We start from the raw sequence: 20,504 nt of genomic DNA on the forward strand, positions 1-20,504 counted from the left end.
GGCTGGAGGGAACCAGAGCTGTAGCTGTTCACACTGGTGAGTTGTGGGTGGGACTCCCCTTGCTGTCACTGCCTGTCCCGAGCATTTGTTTTCAATAGCGATGGAGCCGAGAGGCTTGGGTTTACATTTGATATCTTTATGGGCTTTCTGGTGCCCGCTCTTTGATTGCCGTTTAGATAGGCTGGAAAGAGCGCAGAACACGTTGACTTACACTTTTTTGTTTTCTGTAATGCTTCTTATCTTCAAAATTCAGAAAAAAATTTATCGGTGCCACTTCCATGCCGTTGTCTCCCTGCGGAACCCGAGATGGCTCCCGGCCAACCTGCGGACATGCGCTCAGGCCTGGCAAGACCGCAGGCCCCGGGCTGTTAGCAGACAGGCCTGGCTCAGGGCTCACAGACAGTGATGCCAAAAATAGGAAAACGTGTAATGGGAAATGAACTTGAATTTTTTTTTTTTTTTTTGCGGTACGCGGGCCTCTCACTGTTGTGGCCTCTCCCGTTGCGGAGCACAGGCTCCGGACGCGCAGGCTCAGCGGCCATGGCTCACGGGCCCAGCTGCTCCGCAGCATGTGGGATCCTCCCGGACCGGGGCACGAACCCGCATCCCCTGCATCGGCAGGCGGCCCCTCAACCACTGCGCCACCAGGCAAGCCCTGAACTTGAACTTTTAAAATTAACTTGTTTTCAGGCTCGTGGTTGAAAAAAAATTGAAAGAGAAGTGGTGCTTTTCCTTTTGAAAGCCTCAAGTCATGTCCAGCTGAACTGGGGCAGCTCCTGCCAGATGGGCTGGCTGGGACCTGGACCCTGGGCCCTGTGCAGGTGGTGCTGAGAGCAGAGGGCAGTGGATAGAATTTGTCGTCCAATGTTGGGCCCTTCTGAGGGTGAGAGAGCTACTAATAATCCCGCCAGGACAGCAGTGGTAAGCCAGCACTGTGCTGAGTAACTGGGCTCTTCAATAGGAGATGTGGGAGTGGGTGGCCTGGCTTGGCCCCGCCAGGACAGCAGTGGTAAGCCAGCACTGTGCTGAGTAACTGGGCTCTTCAGTAGGAGATGTGGGAGTGGGGGGCCTGGCTTGGCCCCGCCAGGACAGCAGTGGTAAGCCAGCACTGTGCTGAGTAACTGGGCTCTTCAGTAGGAGATGTGGGAGTGGGGGGCCTGGCTTGGCCCCGCCAGGACAGCAGTGGTAAGCCAGCACTGTGCTGAGTAACTGGGCTCTTCAGTAGGAGATGTGGGAGCGGGTGGGCTGGCTTGGCCCCGCCAGGACAGCAGTGGTAAGCCAGCACTGTGCTGAGTAACTGGGTTCTTCAGTAGGAGATGTGGGAGTGGGGGGCCTGGCTTGGCCCCGCCAGGACAGCAGTGGTAAGCCAGCACTGTGCTGAGTAACTGGGCTCTTCAGTAGGAGATGTGGGAGCGGGTGGGCTGGCTTGGCCCCGCCAGGACAGCAGTGGTAAGCCAGCACTGTGCTGAGTAACTGGGTTCTTCAGTAGGAGATGTGGGAGTGGGGGGCCTGACTTGGTCGTGGCTGCCTCTGTGGGTGGATGGGAGGGGCCTGTGGGGGGAGGGGGGAGACAGGAGGAGGAGGCAGTCAGCTTCTGGTACCTGGAGCTCACAGAAGAATTATTCTTACCCAGGAAGAACTGGCCTCAGTGATGTGCTGGTGCATAACGGCTCTTGAGATCTGACACATTTTCAGAAACTTTGCAGGCTGGTCTTTGCACCATTGGTGATTGAAATTGGCCACGGCGGGTGTATTTACACCACGGAAATCAGTGAAGTTTCCAAATCAGCCACTCGACCCTCCACACCCAGGTGGTTGGTAAGCGTTTACCTGCTTACAATGGATCAGAGCCCCAAGAATGGGGACAGGGTGCACAGTCAGAGTGCCACCATGGACTAGAGCCGTCCTGTGCAGGGACAGGCCAGAACCCGAGGGTGTCATGTGATCCCTGCCATGGATATTAAAGGGCTACTGGTCAGAGAGGGGCCGGGAATGACAGTGTCTCCGCAGGGCCTCTAAACGGATGCCGTGTCTGTCACCTCCGACACAGAAAGGAACTTCCCGGCACTGCCCACTTCGGCACTCCGCCCCAGGCACACCGATCCTCCAAGATACCAAGCCTGTTTCCCTCTCAGCGCCTTTTGCTTGCCCCTCCCTCTGCCTGGGGACCTCCAGATAGCGCAGGACGCGTTCTCCCACCGCAACGGGGTCTCTGCCTGCACAGACATCCCCGACCGTCCTATGTGAAGCGGACCTCTGTCTCGCTCCATCCTCCTCCTCTTGTTCTTTTCTTTCTAACACTCAGCGCTGCTGGATACTGAGTAGCATATTTGTGTCTTTGTTTGATTGTCCCTGTCGGCACTACACTGGAAGCTCCAGGAGGGCAGGGCGGCTTCACCCTGTCGGCAGCACCTAGAACGGGGCCTGGTACAGAGCAAGCACTAAATCAGTATTCGTTAATGAATGAACGAACGGATCACACGTACCAGGCCCGATTCATTGGTGGTGGCTTACTGGAGAGTGATGCCCCAGGGCTGTCTGTAAGGTCGGGGGAGATAGCGCCATGGTACACGAACCATAGCGGCCGTCCCTGATCTGGGTCCTCAATAGCCCCTTCAGTTACCAAAAGCATTTAGGAAGAGTCTGACTATACCCGGAATGGCTGTGTATAAGGGGTCCTAGCCCTTTGAAAGGTCACATTTTTCATCCACCCATCCATCCATCCGTCCACCCAGTGAATAGTTATTGAGTATCACTATGTCTGAGATACTCTGCAGGTGATGCAGTGGTGACTACAGCTGGTCCTGGCCCATGTGGCTTCTGCGTGGGGAGGATTCAGAAGTCGAGTAGCTGTTGATGAGCTTGGAGGCACCAACAGAAGAAAAAGAGCAGGACAGACAAAGAGCCGACCAGAGGAGACCAGTTTCGATGGGGGCCAGGGTGCAAGAAGGGGCCATCTGAACTGAGACCAGAGGGCTGGCTAGGTTGGGGGGCAGGTGAGAACCTTCCTGGGCGAGGGAAGGGCATGTCCTCCAGCCCCGAGGTAAGAAAACCCCGGCCTGTGCGGGGAACCGGGAGGAGGCGAGGCCAGTGCGCGCGGCGTGGAGACTGCGGTGTGGGGGGTAGGGCGGGTGACGGCTGAGCCTCTGGGAGGAGGCAGGAGGCGTGGCTCAGAAGGGGGCTTGTGAGCCATGTAAGTAGTTGGGAGTTCTCCCACATTTTAAAAGTCAGCAAACATTCATTCACGTGTAGAAGACATACTGAAACAGAATTAAAAACCGTAAGTGAATCCGGAGTCAGACCTCAGGGAATGTGCATTTTGTGACTGTCACTGGCTGCATTCGGCGAGGCCGTGGATGGGAAATGGACCCGTAGGCACTGGTGGGGATGGAGGGACTGATGAGCTCCTGTTCTTGGTGCGCCCGCAGAGGCTCCTTTGGGCTCCAGTTTGCAGCTGAGCTTAGTGGCTCCTGGTGCTGCTTGCATTTGGATTGGTGGGCGGTTTAACGCTCGCTCGCGTGGGTAGCTGGGCTTGTGCACGGAGCTCCTCGGATCCGGGTTCGGTGCGTGCACGTCTGCGCGCATCCCTCCCTCCGCCTGTCCCGTCAGGCGCCAACGGGGCGTGAGAACAGCGGACCTCTTCTGCTGCGCCTTTAGCTTCTCTTCCTCATAACTTCTTTAGTCCGGAGGCGCCCACCCCGGTCCAGCTTGCAGAGGCACCTTCCACAGTTTGGCTTCCCTGTGTGTCTGAGCCTTTTGAAATGAAAGGTGAGCAGGTGATCATCTTCAGCTCAGACAACCCTCAGTTACCCAGTGACCGGAGGTGCAGAGGAGCGCACAGGAACGCTGAAAGGAGAAGACAGTCTGGATTAGTGTCTGTTGGGCCGTGGGGTGTAAGCGGACACACGTGCTCACAGCTGGCTTGCTCTCCACCTTTAGGCCTGGTGCTGCTTTTCCTGCTGACTTTTCCTACGAGTTGCAGAAAGAGGCCCTCTTAGATCACTGCAGATGAGGGACTCGTGGATAATCAAGATGATTTTATTTAGATCGCGTATGGTTATTCCCTTCCCTTGATGTTTCTGGGGGGGGGGTCATTGGATCTCCTAGTGTTTGCGTGACTTCGGGTATGCTAGTAAAACTTTCTGTGCCTGTTTCTCTACCTGTAAAATGGGGACAGCAGCCTGTATCTGTCCACGATAGACAATCACTACAGCCTCAGTTCCTTGCATCCTGGGAAGGAACATGATTCCAGCGCAGGAAGGAAACAAATTAGCCCTGAGACCACACTGCCGTGCCCCTCTGGAGGGGAGAGGCTGAGGGAGACGGGGGAAGAAAGAAGAAAAGAAGACCTTTCGGTAAACCTCTTAGCTTGTGACAGGGAGGCCAAAGCAGACTTTTATGAGAACCACATTTGAGCCCTGGAATAAAAAGTAAGAGCAACATACTTTAAAAATTATTTATGATTTTAAGCACATGAAAGGCATATCGTGTACCCGGGGAGGGCGTAATGGGGAACAGCTGGTGAACATGTGTCTTGCCATTTCTGAGGATGTTCCTTGTTCTCCACTGTCCAAGAATAACAGCAATAACGATGCTTCTGCTGATTGTATTAACAATACTGAAGAGGGTCGGGGCGCCTTTTGTGGACCCTGAGGAACACGGGGGAAGAGCCAGGCTGCCGAGCTTGGCGGGGGCTGAGAGGGAGCTCCGGCCTTCCGCCTTCTCGGGGACCACGCAGCCCTTCCAAGGATCCGAGGTTTAAGAAGAGAGGCTGGATAGGGGAGTCAGGAAACCTGGGTTCTGAGGCCTGGTGTCACCCGACGCTGGCAGCTCCCTGCCCCTCTGAGTCTCCGTTTCCCTGTCTGTAACGTAGCGAGGCCGATGCTGCTGGGTGGGCCTGTGGGATTCCAGGGTGAGCGTCCTGCGTGTGGAGGGGTCATCCTCGTCGCCATGCTGCTTCAGCTTCTGGTACAATCAACCAGTCACCCCCCAGGCTCAGCGCCTGGCACCCAGGAGGTGCCCGGACATGTCTGTGCTGAGAATTAACGCGTCTTTTTCATTAAACGTCTAAAGCCAAAGAAGGTCACACTTGGACGGTACTTCCAAAGCCATTTAGTCAGGTTCTGTCTTTTGTGATTTGTGACGTGGGTCTGGAGCGGGGCTCAGCCTCAGGCTAATTATGCCCCCTGGTGAGCGGACCCCAGGACTCTACCCAACGCCCCTCGAATGGTGAGCTTTCCATCCTGGCTGGTGGGGACAGGGGCCGTTCCCAACCCTTGCAGACGGGTTTTCTCCAGCGTCCGGCAGCTTCCTTGCACCCTGCCGCCCAGTGCTCCAAGAGGACTGCCTGCAGGGTTCTTCGCGAAGCTCTCTCCCCTTGGCTGCGCTGTCCTGGGAGCTCTGGTTGCCCTGGTCTCCCCAGACCTACAGCTAAGGCTGCTCGGCCCGGGGTGTGTGTGGGCCTCCACCTGCTTCCCCTTCCTGCCCCTCAGCCCTGGACCTCTCTCTAGGCAGTGAGCTGGAGCGATCCCAGGAGTCACCATTTTCATTTCCTGTCTCTCAGGAACTCGTTACTGCTTAATCAATGTCCAGTATCTTGAAAAGTGCTTTCTTAGTCTGTTCGGGCTGCTCTAACAAAATACCACAGACTCGAGAGGCGTGTACATGACAGAACTTCCACGGTTCTTCTGGAGGCTGGAAGTCTGAGACCAGGGTACCAGCCTGGTTGGGCGAGAGCCCCCTCCCTGGTTCATAGCGGCACTTTCTCGCTGTGTCCTCACATGGCGGAAGGGGCTGGGAGCTCTCTGGAGTCTCTTTTATAATGGCACCAATCGCATTCACAGGGGCACCACCCTCATGACCTGATCACCTCTCCCAAAGGCCCCACTGTGCAATAGCCATCACGCTGGGCATCAGGATTCAGGATATGAATTTTGCGGGGACGCAAACATTCCGACCAGAGCAACCATTATTTCATGTTTTTTTTTTTTTCTCTCGGTGTTTTGGTTGGTTCAGGTAGGATAAATCTGGTCCCTGTTACTCCGTCCTTGTGGGAAGTGGAAGTTCCCCAATTCTCTCTTTAGAGATGAAGAATCTGAGAGGGAGAGCCACTTGCCCAGAGTCATACAGCTCGTTAGCGTCAGCAAGGACCAGGACCCAGGTCATTTGCTCCGTAGACATTAGTGTGCTCCTCTCGTGTGCACAGGGCATGCTCCCTGCTCCCCAGATGCCCACCGTCTGTTGGGGAGACAGACGCGTGAACCACAAGTTAGAGATGAGTGTGGCAAACGTTATGACACAGGTATTCGTTCACAGGCTGCTAAGGAAGGATGGCAGCAGGAGAGTGGCTAAGGAGGGTTTCCTGGGAAAGCTGGTACTTGAGCCCAGTGGAGGAGAAGGAGGGTAGTTCAGGTGGAGAGGGAGGGGAGAAGTTCCAGGAATAGGTACGACACGTGCAAAGGCACAGAGGCAGGAGGCAGGTCCTCTGTCCTCCAAGCTTAGCGTCCACGGTAGCGTGCCTGGGGCCGCCCGCCATGTTTGACTGTGGGCGTGGGCCGTTGTGTCTGCCCGGGTGTGTGTGTAGGGCCTCCGTCAGGGCTGTGGGGGTGGAGGTCGCCTTGACGGTTCTGCTGGGACTCTGGCCTTTTGCACCGTTTACATTGTTCCTGGAGGTAAATGATGCTGTTTGTAGGGCTTTGGAGCACCCCTCCCCCCATCAGGGAATAGTCAGGATTTATCCTGGTCCCATCCCTGGTCCCTCCAGAAACATGCCACAGGCCCCACTCCCCTTAGCTCGCTTCTCTAGGGAGCTCTGCCAGACCCACTGCTAGGAGGAGGTTCAAGACCAGCTCGGAGGCGCTCAGCTGACCGTCTTCCAGGACAAGGCCCTGGGGCAGGTGCTGGTCGTTAATCCGCATGGATGGAATACAGGCCCTCCTGGCCTCTGCCGGGACTGGGCAACCCCGTGCGCCCTTGCAGCTGGTGCCGACAGGCCCGGAGACCTTTCGGCCGGCCGGTGGCTTTGGGCGGTGGCTTTCTTCTCCATCCTGGTTTCCCTCTACCAGGGCCTGTTACCTGAGGACTGTTCTGTCCCTGGCCTGGGCTCCTGCAGCGGCAGCAACTGCTGTCATCCGTGCTGGGTCCCCAGAGACTTATCATTCGTTCGTTCGTTTAACCATAGGGGATGGTTGGACGGTGTCCTGCCTTCGTGGAGACTGTTTGGTGGGGAGGCTGGACATGAATCAAATAGTTATTCAAATAAATGTAAAATCGCAACTACGATAAGTGCTGTGAAGGCGAGGAATTGGGGCCTCGAAATGCTGGGAAGATGGGGCCTGACCTTGTCTGGAAGCCAGGGAAGACTTCCCCCGGAAGTGACGATTGAGTGAGAACTCAAGTGTGAACACAGGTCGGTGAGGGGGAGGGAGAAGGCGAAGGGTAGAGAGTACTAAAAATGCTGCCCGAGGCTGGTGGCTGGGTGCAGTGAGCAGGGGACCGCGGGGCAAGGGGAAGGTGGAGACTTCTACGGGACCCCCCAGGCTGCGTGGAGAATTTTGGTTTTTATCATAAGAGCAACGGGTGATGGTTGAAGCCTTTTCCGCAGGGAGGTGACATGATCAGAGTTTTGCTTCAGAAACATCACTCTGGCTCCAACGTGGAGATCGAATTAGAGGTGGACAAAAGTGGGGTTGCCAGATAAAATACAGCGTGCCTAGTTAAACCCAAAGTTCAAATAAACAATGAATACTTCGTTTAGTATCAACATAAGTATGTCCTAAATACTGCAGCGGACATACTTAGACAAAAAAATTACTGTGGCTCTCGTGTAATTTCTTTTATGTGAGTCTGCCCTCCGGTTGTCCTTTTTAAGGAAAAAATTGTTTCGTTAAAATTTATTGTTTACCTCCAATGCACATTTAACCGGACTTCTTGCATTTCTACTTGTTAAATCCGGCAGCCCTAAGCAAGAGAGGTGGGAAGCCACTTATTGCTGTAATTGAAGCCTCCTTAGACTAGGAAACCAGAGGTGGACATGGGGAAAGTGGACAAAGGAGAAGCACCCTCCGTCGGTCCAAGTCTGTCGTTCCAAGGCATCTAGGATGCAGAGCCAGTCAGCTTCCCTCCTGCTCTGAAACTGGAATTGCCACGCACGTGCCCTTTAAAGACGCATGGCTACGGGTATGGTGAACACGCTGCAGGACACGTGCCCGGTTGGAACCTGCCCTAAATGACCCGTGAGATGTGTTGGGATACGGTGAACGGGTCATCTTTCTGCCCCTGTCCCTCCAGGCCCAAGGATGCCCCAGAGGTGAGCTCTTTGCATCTAGGTGACCGATGGCAGGAGGGTCAAGAGCTTTATAACAGTAGGGGCAGTAGAGTAAGGTGCACACTGTTTTCCCCCGATGTTCACTCACGTCGCGGCAGAGGAAGAGTAGAGTGAAGCAGCCAAGGTCGCAGGCTCTGCCATGAGGTTCCGAGGCTCCAGCACTTATTATCTGGTTGACACTCTCTGTGTGATCTCGACTGAGATTCTTAACCCCTCTCGTTGTTTTTTTTTTTTGCGGTACACGGGCCTCTCGCTGCCGTGGCCTCTCCCGTTGTGGAGCACAGGCTCCGGACGCGCAGGCTCAGCGGCCACGGCTCACGGGCCCAGCCGCTCCGCGGCATGTGGGATCTTCCCAGAGTGGGGCACGAACCCGTGTCCCCTGCATCGGCAGGCGGACTCTCAGCCACTGCGCCACCAGGGAAGCCCAACCCCTCTCGGTTTTTAGAGACACATCTTTAAGATCAGTGCTGATGTACATCAAGCCAGGTGCTTAGGAGATGCTTAGAAATGGTCTGTGCTCCCAGAAGTAAACGGTTCCCTCGGTTCAGAAGGCTGGCTCCTTCTTTGTGCAGAACCCACCTGATGAATTTCTTGATTCACAGCTCTGATGTTGTTCTTGTTCACACCCTTCGCTGACTTCCCGTCGCCTCGTGCAGTGGGATCTCCATGCACTGGTCTCCGTGTGCCTTTCTGCCGTGAACCGTCACCATTCCCCCATCAGAACCCGAGCACCAAAGAACCAGGCTGTGAACCCTTCTTAAATCCAGCTTGAACTTTTTAACTTTTTTGGTTGGCTTGGAATGTCTTTGCTGATACCTGTTCGAGCCTGATTCATTAAAAGTATGTATAAGGTGAGGTTAAGAGAAGTATGATCAAAGAAGATAAAACACATGTAGAGGCTAAAATAAATGCCCATCACTAGGGAAGTGACTAAACAAATTAGAACTCGTACCCACTGTGTCATATGGTGCCTTCATGAAGGTAGTTCTACGTGGACTGACTTGGAAAGACACGTACTCGGGATATATCGCTAAACGAGAAAAGCAAATTGTAGAATTATACCATCGTACCTGTGAAGTATGATCACAGGTGTGTTTGGAAAGGGATTCAGTTACATATAATACGTATGGAGAGAGTCAGTATAAAACATACTCCAAATTGTGAATGGAGATTTCCTCTGCAGTGGAGGATGGGATGGGATTGGAAGTGAAAGGAAGCTGTTAATGTTAGTTAATATACTTTTTGGTTTTGGTCTCTTTTTTTTTGGGCCACATCGCATGGCATGTGGGATCTTAGTTCCTTGGCCAGGGATTGAACCCGTGCCCCCCTGCAGTGGAAGCGTGGAGACTTAACCACTGGATCGCCAGGGAAGTCCCTGGTTTTAGTTTCTTTTTTTACTAGAACTGTGTTAATTTTGTGATTGAAATTAAGTCAAAATGCACAGAGAAGTGTATCAGAAGAAATAAATAAACTGGGCTTGTGTTTCAGTTGTTAGATTGGGGAGGTTCTCCCCCTTCCCACTGATTATCATGATTTTATTAAAGAACAGAAAAACAAAAGAAGGTTCCCTTTCTGTTCAAGTCCCAACAGAAATGCTGCTCTCCTCAGGAAGCACTTTTCTGATTCTGCAGCTGAACGTGCTGTCTCCTTTCTCTGAGCCCTCAAAGCATTTTGTGTGTCTTTTGTGGCATTTTTCTCCATCAATATTACAAGTGTTTTGTACATGTTTTACAGCCGCTCTAGATTTAAGCATCTTAAGGATATCTTGATAGAGAACACAGCCGGCTTTCCAGTCGGAGGGTCTGGCTGTGACTCTTATCTGGTCATCTACTGCAGCAGGACAAATTAGCCCCAGCTTACTCAGTAAGACACAGCCATTTTATTCTGTCCTATGAATTTTTGCTCAGTATCTTGAGCAGAGCTAGACAGGGTGATTCTTCTCCACGTGGTGTTGACGGGGGTCATGTGGTGGTATTCGGCTTGGGATTGAGCTGGACAGCAATGTCCAGGAAAGCCTCCCTCACACGCCTGATGCTTGGCAGGGTGGGCAGAAGGTTGGGCTCAACCTCGTCCTTTCCCTGTCTGAGTCCTCTCCGCACGTCTCCTTCGACTTCCTGCAGGCGGCTCAGAGCTTCAAGAGACCAAGGCAGACCAAGGCAGAAGCTGCCCATCTTCTTAAAGGGTGGAACTGGCATAGTGTCCCTTCTGCTGCACTGGGCAGGCAGCCCCAGAGCCCATCCAGACTTAAGGGGGTGGAAACAGAGATGCCACCTCTTGAATGGAGAACTTGTGTGGAGGAAAAATCTGTGGCCATTGTTAATCCACCAGAGCTTTGCTATGACAAGTACAACCTCTGTGTCTCAATGACAGCATCCGTAAATTAGAAAGACCAGAAGCTATAGTGTACGCAGACGACTCTGTACGTTATGAAAAACCATAGGTACTATAAATACCAGTGATGATCTTGGTACTGACGCAGCGCTTTACTCGAGGCAGGTACTCGCTAGGTGCTTAGTACTTTGACAGCAGACTCATTTATCAGATGTCTCCTAAGAAGAGCACAAGAGAAGTGATGCTGGATCGTCACATAGGGGCGTGGTGTGGTTGGAGAGTACAGACTTGGGATTGGATTGACACGAGTTAGATCCAAGCAGTCGCCCAGTTACTATCTGTGTGACCTTTGTTGACTCATCTCACCTTTTTGAGCCTTAATTTCCTCATCATAACAGGAGCGTAATATTATCTAGCTGGCTGGGTGCAGTGTGCATTGGAGCTCATTTGAGTAAAGCCCTTAGTATGGTGACGGTCACACAGTAGGTCTTCTGTGATGGTATAACAAAGATGTATAGAAAGTCTGCACTCGTCACCGCGCTCCTCCTTCCCTGCACTGGTCACCTCCATTCGCACAAACAGTTGAGAGGGTTCACCACCTTGTGAAAGCAGGGGAGGAAGGGCAGGACCCTCCTGCTGGCTTCCCCAGTCTCGTCCTCTCCCCAGAGTGTCCCCTATGGGGGGAATCTGAGCCCCCTGCAGCTCTGGCTGTGGGTCCTTCTCCTCTGAGCGTTGGACGAGGCCTCCTCCTCATACCTGTGGCTTTGCCGTCGTAGAGGTACATGATCAAGTCAGAAGGCAGCATCGCGAAGACGTTCAACGAGATCCTGCAGAAGCTGAGCGCACCCCTGAAGCCCCGAGTGCCCGAGCACAGTAACGACAGGATGAAAAACCTCTCCTACCCGTTCTCCAGGGAGAAAATGTACCTGTGAGTATTGGAACTCTGGAGGTGGGGCCGCTTGGGGGATGGGAAGGGACATTAAGCACCACCTGGGGCCTCAGCTCATGAGCCGAGTGCCCCGGTGCCTGGGAGATGGGGGAGGAAGCCTGCTCTCAGGCTGGCATACTCCGTGTGTCTGCCTTCCCAATCCCTGTCCCTGAGCGAGATGATCGCAGATAGCTCTTGAATGTTCATCCCGTGGCTTCTGGGAAAACTTGCCATTTCAGTCACTTTGCGTGATGGATGGAGAATCAGGGAGCAGACAGCCAGAAACTTCGGGACTCTGTGAGCAAAGTGGTCCGATACCTGTTTACCTTCTGCAGGGAAACCACTCTGCTGTGTTCCCAGTCTAACAGGGTTTCAAGATATTGTGATAATGCAGAGAGACGCTGGATGAAGCTTCTGGACGTCTGTCTTCTCAGCTGCCAGCTCGTGCCCTCACTGACCCAGAGGAGGGGAGGGAATAGGTTTTCTTCTCAGGGATGGCCCTTTGGGAAGCCTTTGGAAGGGGGAGTCGTGGTTGGGAAGTGGGAGATGCAGAAGCCAAGTGCTAATTCTAATGCTAATGACATTATTAGCATTTTGCTATTTTGCTAATGACAAAGTAAGAAACTATCAAGACCGGTAAGAGAATCCAGTGAGAGAGGGAAAGGAATGGGCTTGGGAAGGAAGAAAAGATACAGGATCTGTGCTTTTGGAGGAGATGGCATCGATGGGCTGTGTTTCTGCCATTCATTGGGTACCATCTCTGCCTATCTTTGCCGTGTTAGATAACAATTCTGTACACATGCATATGCTCCCTCACTGAGTTTTTACCCCTTAACGATTCTGGTACCAATTCTGGTCACCAGTTCCAATGTGTGTGTGGGTTTTCCCGCACCACCAAGAAATTCTCCGACACCAGCTGGGTGCCCTACAATTCAACTCAGTTCTGACACTGTTTACCTGGAAATAGCATCAGATTGCTCAGGCTGAGGGCTCAGCGTCACAAGACTGCCCCGCACTTCAGATGCCTAAGCAAGTCCAGGTTGCGACCTGTGCTTCTGACCGACTGGCTACAAGTCAGAGGTTCTCACGACCCCCTCCTTGCGTTCGACTAATTTGCTAGAGTGGCTCACAGAACTCAGGAAACCAGTTTACTCGCTGGATTACGGGTTTATTATAAAGGATGTTAAAGGATACAGGTCAACAGCCAGGTGAAGAGCTACATAAGGCGAGGTCCCAAACAACGGAGCTTCTGTCCTCGTGAGTTTCGGGCTCAGCGTGAAAGCGTTTTGATTCACCAACCCAGAAGCTGTTCAGACTGCATCCTTTTGGATTTTTATGGAGGTTTCATTCCATAGGCGTGATTGATCAAATCATTGGCCATTGGTGACTGATCCAACCTCCAGTCCCGCTCTGCTCCCCGGAAATCAGTGGGTAGGACTGAAAGTTCCAACCCTAACTCCTGGTGGTTTCCCTGGCAACCAGCCCTATCCTTAGCGGCTTTCCAAAAGTCACCTCATTAACATAAACTCACTGGTGGTTGAAAGGGGCTTGTTATGAATAACATGACACTCCTGTCACCTTTATGGCTCTGAAGCAATTTCAGGAACTGAGGACGGGAGACCAAATACTATAACAAAAGATGCTCTTATGGCTCAGAAAATGCTCAATGGCTCTCATGGCTCAGAAAATTCCTAGGGCTTGGGAAGCTGTGAGCACAGGGGATAAAGACCAAAATATATATTTATTATAAATCACAGTGTCACACTCCCATTGTGAAGCGGCCGTCCAGATATAACTATCCCTCTATTATGGAGAGGAAACCAAGGCCCAGGATCTGTCCAAGGTCATGAAAGCTGAAGTGGCTGGACTGGGATTGGCACGTTGACCTCCTGGCCGGCTGTTGTTTTTGCACTCTGAGCCTCCTCTACATTCCCCCTTCCTTGGGCCCTGTCTCCACACCGGCGCTGGCATCTGACCGGCCACCTCCCACACGGCTCCGTTCACTCAGCCCCTGTGATCCCCAGGCCAGTTCTTCACCCCCAGCCAGAATATGCTCTCCATCCTCTGAGTTTTCATAGCAATGGTCTGCATGTGTCCACGTTCTCCTCTCCATCAATTGCTTGGAAACACCCCCCGCCCCAATCCCCAGTGGCTGGGCTCCCGGGGGCCGGGGGCATGGTTCAGGTGTCTGTGTGCCCTCCAGCACAGTGCCCTAAGGACAGTCACACAGGTGTTTTTTTTAACATCTTTATTGGAGTATAATTGCTTTACAATGGTGTGTTAGTTTCTGCTGTGTAACAAAGTGAATCAGTTATACATATGTTCCCATATCTCTTCCCTCTTGTGTCTCCCTCCCTCCCACCCTCCCTGTCCCACCCCTCTAGGTGGTCACAGAGCACCGAGCTGATCTCCCTGTGCTATGCGGCTGCTTCCCACTAGCTATCTACCTTACATTTGATAGTATATGTATGTCCATGCTACTCTCACTTCGTCCCAGCTTCCCCTGCCCCTCCCCGTGTCCTCAAGTCCATTCTCTGCCTGTGCGTCTTTATTCCACACAGGTGTTTTTTTGAGTGAAAGGTCAACATTTGAAGTTTACAACAGACACAGGTCTTGCATAATTGGGAGTTTGGTATCTAATTGCTGTGACAACAGTGACAACATTAAATGAAAATTTGAAAAAGTTATAAGCCCAACATCCTGAAACTGCACTCTTTTCTGTTGTTGAGTTTTGTTTTTCTGTTTTTTTTTTTCCCCAGCCACGCCGTGCGGCTTGCAGGATCTTAGTTCCCTGACCAGGGATTGAACCTGGGCCCTCGGCAGTGGCAGTGCTGAGTCCTAACCACTGGACCGCCAGGGAGTTCCCCGTTGCTGTGTTTTTACTGTCCTTGTCCACACACAGGAATCCTTTCTATATACTTTCGTTTTTAAAACTCATCACAGTATAATGTTTTTCTATGATAGTCTAACTTTTTCTACAGTATTTCTAAAATTTTCATAATTATAATTTTCAATGGCTATATGATAATCTATCCTTTAGGTTTTGGAATTGCGTCTTAGCTCCATAGTCTTTGTTATAAGTAAGTTTGTAATGAACATTTTCATTTACGGACCTTTTTTTTCTGCTGAATTAATTTTCCCAGTGATACATTTCTATGATAAGTTTTCAGAATTACTGGGTCAGCAAGAGTGTAAATGTTGTGAGTGTGTGTGTGGCTTACACATCTTGCTATGTTGCTTTCTAGAGGTTTGCTCTGGGCCTGGGGTGACAGTAGTCCCAGGACAAGGATAATGAAATGAATTGACCTGCTTTCTTGGTGTCGCCAGGTACAACATTCAGGACGAGGACACCTTCTTTGATAGTGCTACCCGTAGCCGCATTGTAAGTAAACCGGCTAACCAGGTGCTGAACCAGGTGTGGTGGGCTCGGGAGGGGGAGAGGAAGCCTGGATCCCCTTTGGCAGGACATCTCTTGCCCTCCCTGCTGCCTCCCATCATCCTTTGCTTGGAGTTGCCTAGCAACTGGAAGGAGCGTCCAGGAGCTTCCCAATCCCAGTATCGAAATAGCCAACAACTCTTCTCACTCTTGGCTTGAGACGGGGGTCTTCTCTTTATGGTTCTCCACCCAGGCCCTTCTTGGAATCACAAAAGCAGGGAATGTCAGAGCTGGGGGGGGGGGACTTTCAGCTAGTCAGGTGACCCCCTTGCTTGACAGTTGAGGAAACTGAGGCTCTGAGATGCAATGAATTGAAAAAAAATTCAGGCAGATCGTTTTGTGTCCAAATGAGGGCTCATTGCTGGGCTGCTGAGTTTCTTTCTTTCATTCCCAAAGAAGTCCTGCGCGTTGCTGTCACGGGGAATGCTGGAGCTGGGCAGTTTGTCCAAGGACAAAATTGCCAGCCCATTCAATAGGAAGCCAGCGTTTGTGACTGTAGCCATTCTTCTACTGTCTTCTTGCCTTTTGCAGTCAAGGTTTTGGATTTTGTGGGATGGTTGATTCCACTGAAAATCTGCATAGGGCCTGGGCCCTGCGGCCCCAGTCTGAGCTGTAGGGCATCTCTGTTCACGGATCCATTTATCCCCTCCACCCCTGGAGAGCATCCAGCCTATGGACAGAAGAGGGGAGAGAAAAAGGGGCCCAAGGAACGCTGGACACTTAGGCCACAGTGGAAACATGGCAGTGTGCTTCCATTGATCCCTAGGAAAGAACTTAAGTTTCAACAGGAGGAGGAATAAGCATTAGATACCTAGAGGACTTCCAAGTCAGCAGGGTGATGAGAAGGGTACGAAGGGGCAGGTGATTGGAGGAAGACACAGAACATTTCCAAGTCACGCTGAAAACACGGCCCTGACTCTTTGCTTGTAGGATGGGCAAGAAAACACCTCAGGTCCCTTGGCCTAGTGTTCTAGGAAGATTTAACACGGGCATATGATTTCTTTTATCTTCCTACAGAAAAAAGCATAAGCTTCCCATTGTTTTAGTTGATGCTGTTACAAGCTGTAAGTCTCCCCATAGCTTGGGTCCCACGACTGGGGGGGACGTTATAAGGCACTGTGGAAATTACCCGATAATTGCAAAGTGCTTGTAGAATAATAGGCTGCCACATAAATGCTGTTCCTAATTATTATTGCAGTTGGATACTGTACCGCATTAGAAGTGAATTAAACATTCTTGGACCCCATTCTGCTGGAAGTTATTTACTTACCACTCCCTGTAGGTCTGTGGCTGGAACGTGGGAGTGTGAATGATGATGGAGTAACACATCTTTTCTCGTTCTGGAAGCTTCTTCCTTCCCCTCCTGCCCTTTTCCCAGTCCACCGCACATTGTGACGGGGGGAGAAAAGGGCCTTGGGTTTTGTTCTGGGGTCTGCTCCGCCCTGGGCTTTGGTCTGAGGACCTCACCTGCATCTCCCAGTGCCCCCTTTCCCGTGGGCGTCTGGGCAGCCCAGCTGTCTGTCCCAACGCCGACTTCCTTCCTGGAGCCGGGGGCAGGCTTGAGACTCCTTGGAGGTTGGCCTGCAGGTTTACTCTGCCCTGGGTCCCTGCTTCCTTGGCTGGGGTGCTCTCGGCACCCCGCCCTCCTGAGTGAGCGACAGGGTCCCTGCAGGCCCCGCAGTCGGGGCTGTTGACCTGTTGATGGTGCAGTGGTCACCGAGCAGCAGCCTGCCATGTGCCCAGGATGCGCTGTGACACCTGGAGTCTTGAGGATGGGTGGGACCTGCTCTGACTGGGGAGGCGTGATAAGGACTTGGGGGAAAAGCAGAGAAGCGATAGCACCAAGGACCAAGATGTAGGTGGCCCTTTTCTAGTTGCCAAAGCGCTTTCATGGGTCCCCAAAGCAGCTCTGAGAGACAGCTCCATTGCAGGGGGGCCCGCGGGCCCTCAGGACCTGCAGGGGCCTCGCTCAGGACCCCTCAGCAGCAGGGCACTGTTGGGGCTGGTGGGGCGGGCACGCCCCCCCCTCGCCTTCCCTCCCGGCTTCCTCCTGGGCCCTCCAGAGGGATGTGAGTCTGGGCTCCCCTTCCCTCCTGTAACTGCAGTCAATTTACAGGCTTTTCTTTATTTTGCGGGGCGGGGGGGTGGCAGACGGGGTGTGTGTGCATGAGGGGTTAGATGCTTTGTTGGAATGTCCGTGAGCTTGGCACATGCCTGCCCATCCTCCCCCCGCCCCCCGGGCTGGGGACGCACCATGTGGCCCAGATGCTCATGGCTGAACTGTCATCTGTTTTAGGTACACGAGATCCTGAAGCGCACCGCCTGCTCTCGAGCCAACAACATGATGGGTGAGGACCCTCCCCCCGGGGGCCGTGCTGACAGGGGCTGGGGGCCAGGGAGACTGAGAACAAGACAAACAGACGCCCGCGTGGAGGGGACGCCCTGCCTGCCCCCTGACCTTCACCCCGGGTCTCTGTCCTTCCTCTCCTTTCCTTGGATCCTTGCTGACACCTTTCACTTGATCCCGAAAATTCAGCTCCTCTCCCTTCACAGTCTCCATAAGGTTTTAATAACCACCCAAATCATGGCAGCTTTTTTTTTTCTTTTTCGGTACGCGGGCCTCTCACTGCTGTGGCCTCTCCCGTTGCGGAGCACAGGCTCCGGACGCGCAGGCTCAGCGGCCATGGCTCACAGACCCAGCCGCTCCGTGGCACGTGGGATCCTCCCAGACCGGGGCACGAACCCGTGTCCCCTGCATCGGCAGGCGGACTCTCAACCACTGCGCCACCAGGGAAGCCCCATGGCAGCTTCTAATTCGTTTGTTTTTAAGAAGAAAGGCATCTTAGAGGCCTTTTAGTCCAAGCCCCTCACTTGATGTCAGAGAAGCTGAGTCCCAGAGAGGGTGAATCAGTCTGACGGTACCTCTTCTGAGTGCAGCATCCTTGTCGCCACTAAACCTGTCTGGCTAAACCTGTTTGCCTTGTGGTTTGGTTTTTGAACCTGGGGGTGTTTGTGTTTGAAGCAGGACCCTCAGTGTTTGGGAGCTTGCAGTATAAGGCAGGCGGTCCGGATGCTGACGGGTGGTGGAGGGGACACAGGCGGGGTGACACGCTGAGCTTAGGTCCACGTGCGGTGTCCCATCCACACGGTCCCCCTGCAGGTGGAATGCTCTTTCCAAAGGGGCTGCTGTCACTCATCACTCAGAACATACCCTGGGCTGACAAACCTTGGGCTTTTGAGGCAGCTTTTAGTTGAAAAGAGTCATTTAGAGGCAAGTCTAGGGAATAAAGTAGGCCGCCAAGCTGAGGAGCAGTAACCACGATGGCAGTGATAATAGCTAACGTTGGAGAGTTTATGTGGGGTCCATATGCTGCCTGAGGACTGAGGGAAGGGGTTGAAGAGGGAGTCAGAGCAGGTGCTGTGTAGTGACAGTACCATTAGAACAGTGTGGGACCTCTCAAGGGGGCGACTGTATGTGACTCTGCTTTGATGTATTCATGTCACGACAACATTTTAAATACCACTCCAGTGTTAAAAAATCAAATCTTCTATATGGTGGTGTTTGTCTGGAGCTGATGAGATGAGACTCTGAGTGAGGCGATGCACTGGCCCCTCAGTCCCACGGGATGGACCGAAGCCCTCACTTTGAGCACTTGTAACCGAGGACCACCAGAGGCGTCAAGAGGTCTGAGGATGTAGTTTGTATTTTCCCGTGGCCTCTATCAAAGTTCTGGAATTTACCCTCACTTCTAGTCCAGTTCACTCCTTGGTTCCAGTAATCTGCCTTTTATTCACTCACACCCTCTTTGGTTGGACTGCTCCCTCGGGTGTCACAGGTGACTGCGTACTGCCCGCGTTGCACGGCTTTTTCCTCCGTCTTCGTCTTCCTGTGTCCTTCCAGACCCTGTCACTGTACCCAGGGAGGATCCTGCTTCTCCTTCCTGGACCACACTTGCTTTGCTTTCTCTTCCTCCTCCCCCATTTTCAAGGTTGTCTTCTCCATGTTCCCTTGGCCTCCTGACTCTCACTTTGCACAGAAGACGTGAATTTCTGTTTCCCACTTCTCTCCCCCATGGCACACCAGCCTTTCCAGCGACCAGCTGGATACCTCCACTGAGATATTCCCAGAACCTTGAAATCAACGTCTGGCTGTGCCCATTTCCATCTCATTCCTCTCTCACCCTGTCCATCTCTCCTGCCTTTCTTCCTGTTAATGTGACTGCTGCCCTCTCTGGTTTCATTCCTGCCGTTCCCTTTGCTGGGATGTCCTTCCCCACGTCTCACCCGGGCCCACCCCCAGACCGAATACCCCTGTCCCCCAGGTTCTCCCTTTATGCCCTCTCCTCGGAACTCCCATCAAGTCTGATGTCTTTCTTGGTGATTATCTGTGTCCGTGGCTTAGACCCCCGAGACGGTCCTTGAGATGTGTCTGGATCATCTTTTATCCCCCAGTGCACTTGGCTGGCTGCCCTGCACGTTCTACACAGTCGATTTGCTTTAGTGAATTAATTAAACGTGCTCAGCCGGCTACTGTCATAGCAGTAGCTGGTGAGTTCCCTGTGATGTGTGTTTGTGGACAAATGACGTAACTTCTCTCCAACCCAGTTGTCCCTTTTAGGTAAGAATTACGTGTCTTGGAGAGTTTTTGTAAAGATTAAATGGGAAACTGTTAGTTTGTTTTGTAAACTGGGAAGTCCTTAAAAACTAAAGTTTGTTTTGAGGGACAGCCTCCAGATTGTTGAAAAGCCATTAGAGACCCTCTGCTTTAAGACAGCAGTTTTTTTTCCCTTTGAGGATCTGTTTGTTTGTTTGTTTGTTTTCTGATGTCACAAAGTCAGACATCTTAAGGATTTTGTTGTTGAGTAGTTTTCAAAAATTTCTTTCTTTTTTGACATTCAGAAAATATTTATTGAGCACCTGCTGTGTGTCAAATGATGTTCTAGAAACTAAGAGATGGCAGGATGAATTGGACCTACTTTCTGTTCTTGCGGGGCTCTTAGTTTAGCCAGGTGGACAGACACGTAAACAGATAATTATGAGGTCATCTGGCAGGTATGCTCTTAGAAGTGTACAGAGGGCAAGGGGAGCACAGATTGAGAAAAGCCAGCTCCCACGGATGCATCTAAATATCATCATAAGTTATCCAGTGTTAGCTTCGTGACTCCCCGGGAAGGTAGGTATGTCAGGAATTATCATCTCCAGTTACCGAGGTGCACAGACAGGAGGGGTGTCTTCTCCAGAGCCGCATACTGACACACTGTTAGAACTGGGTCTAGAAGCTGGGTTCCCTCCTCCGAGCCTATTTCCTCTGCCTTTGGGATGCAGGGAACTCAGCGTGGCGTTTGGCTGTCTTTATGGGCTGTTGGTTCCACGGTAATTGCTGATGGTTTACTAGCTCCTAACAAGGGACTGGACTCTGCTTCCCAGGAGAGGAGAACGCTGAAGGCCGATTCTCAGGTTCTTTGACTTCCGCCTGGGAAAAT

General features: G+C 52.3%; 1 protein-coding gene and 1 non-coding gene across 2 annotated transcripts in view; one reads left to right on the forward strand and one right to left on the reverse strand.

The window, feature by feature from the left end:
- The window catches only part of ANO2 (anoctamin 2), a 318,066-nt gene that overhangs the window by 63,950 nt on the left and 233,612 nt on the right, over positions 1-20,504 (forward strand). The window contains exons 4-6 of the mRNA XM_060305839.1: positions 11,434-11,585; positions 14,913-14,967; positions 17,318-17,369. Of these exons, the coding sequence (XP_060161822.1) occupies positions 11,434-11,585; positions 14,913-14,967; positions 17,318-17,369 (259 nt within the window). The remainder of the gene's footprint in view (positions 1-11,433; positions 11,586-14,912; positions 14,968-17,317; positions 17,370-20,504) is intronic.
- On the reverse strand, positions 14,373-14,445 carry TRNAG-GCC (transfer RNA glycine (anticodon GCC)). Its single transcript has one exon. It is a non-coding gene; the product is annotated as a tRNA-Gly (tRNA).

The sequence above is a fragment of the Globicephala melas genome, chromosome 10 (genome assembly GCF_963455315.2).
Source record: "Globicephala melas chromosome 10, mGloMel1.2, whole genome shotgun sequence".
In the NCBI taxonomy this organism is placed as follows: Eukaryota; Metazoa; Chordata; class Mammalia; order Artiodactyla; family Delphinidae; genus Globicephala; species Globicephala melas.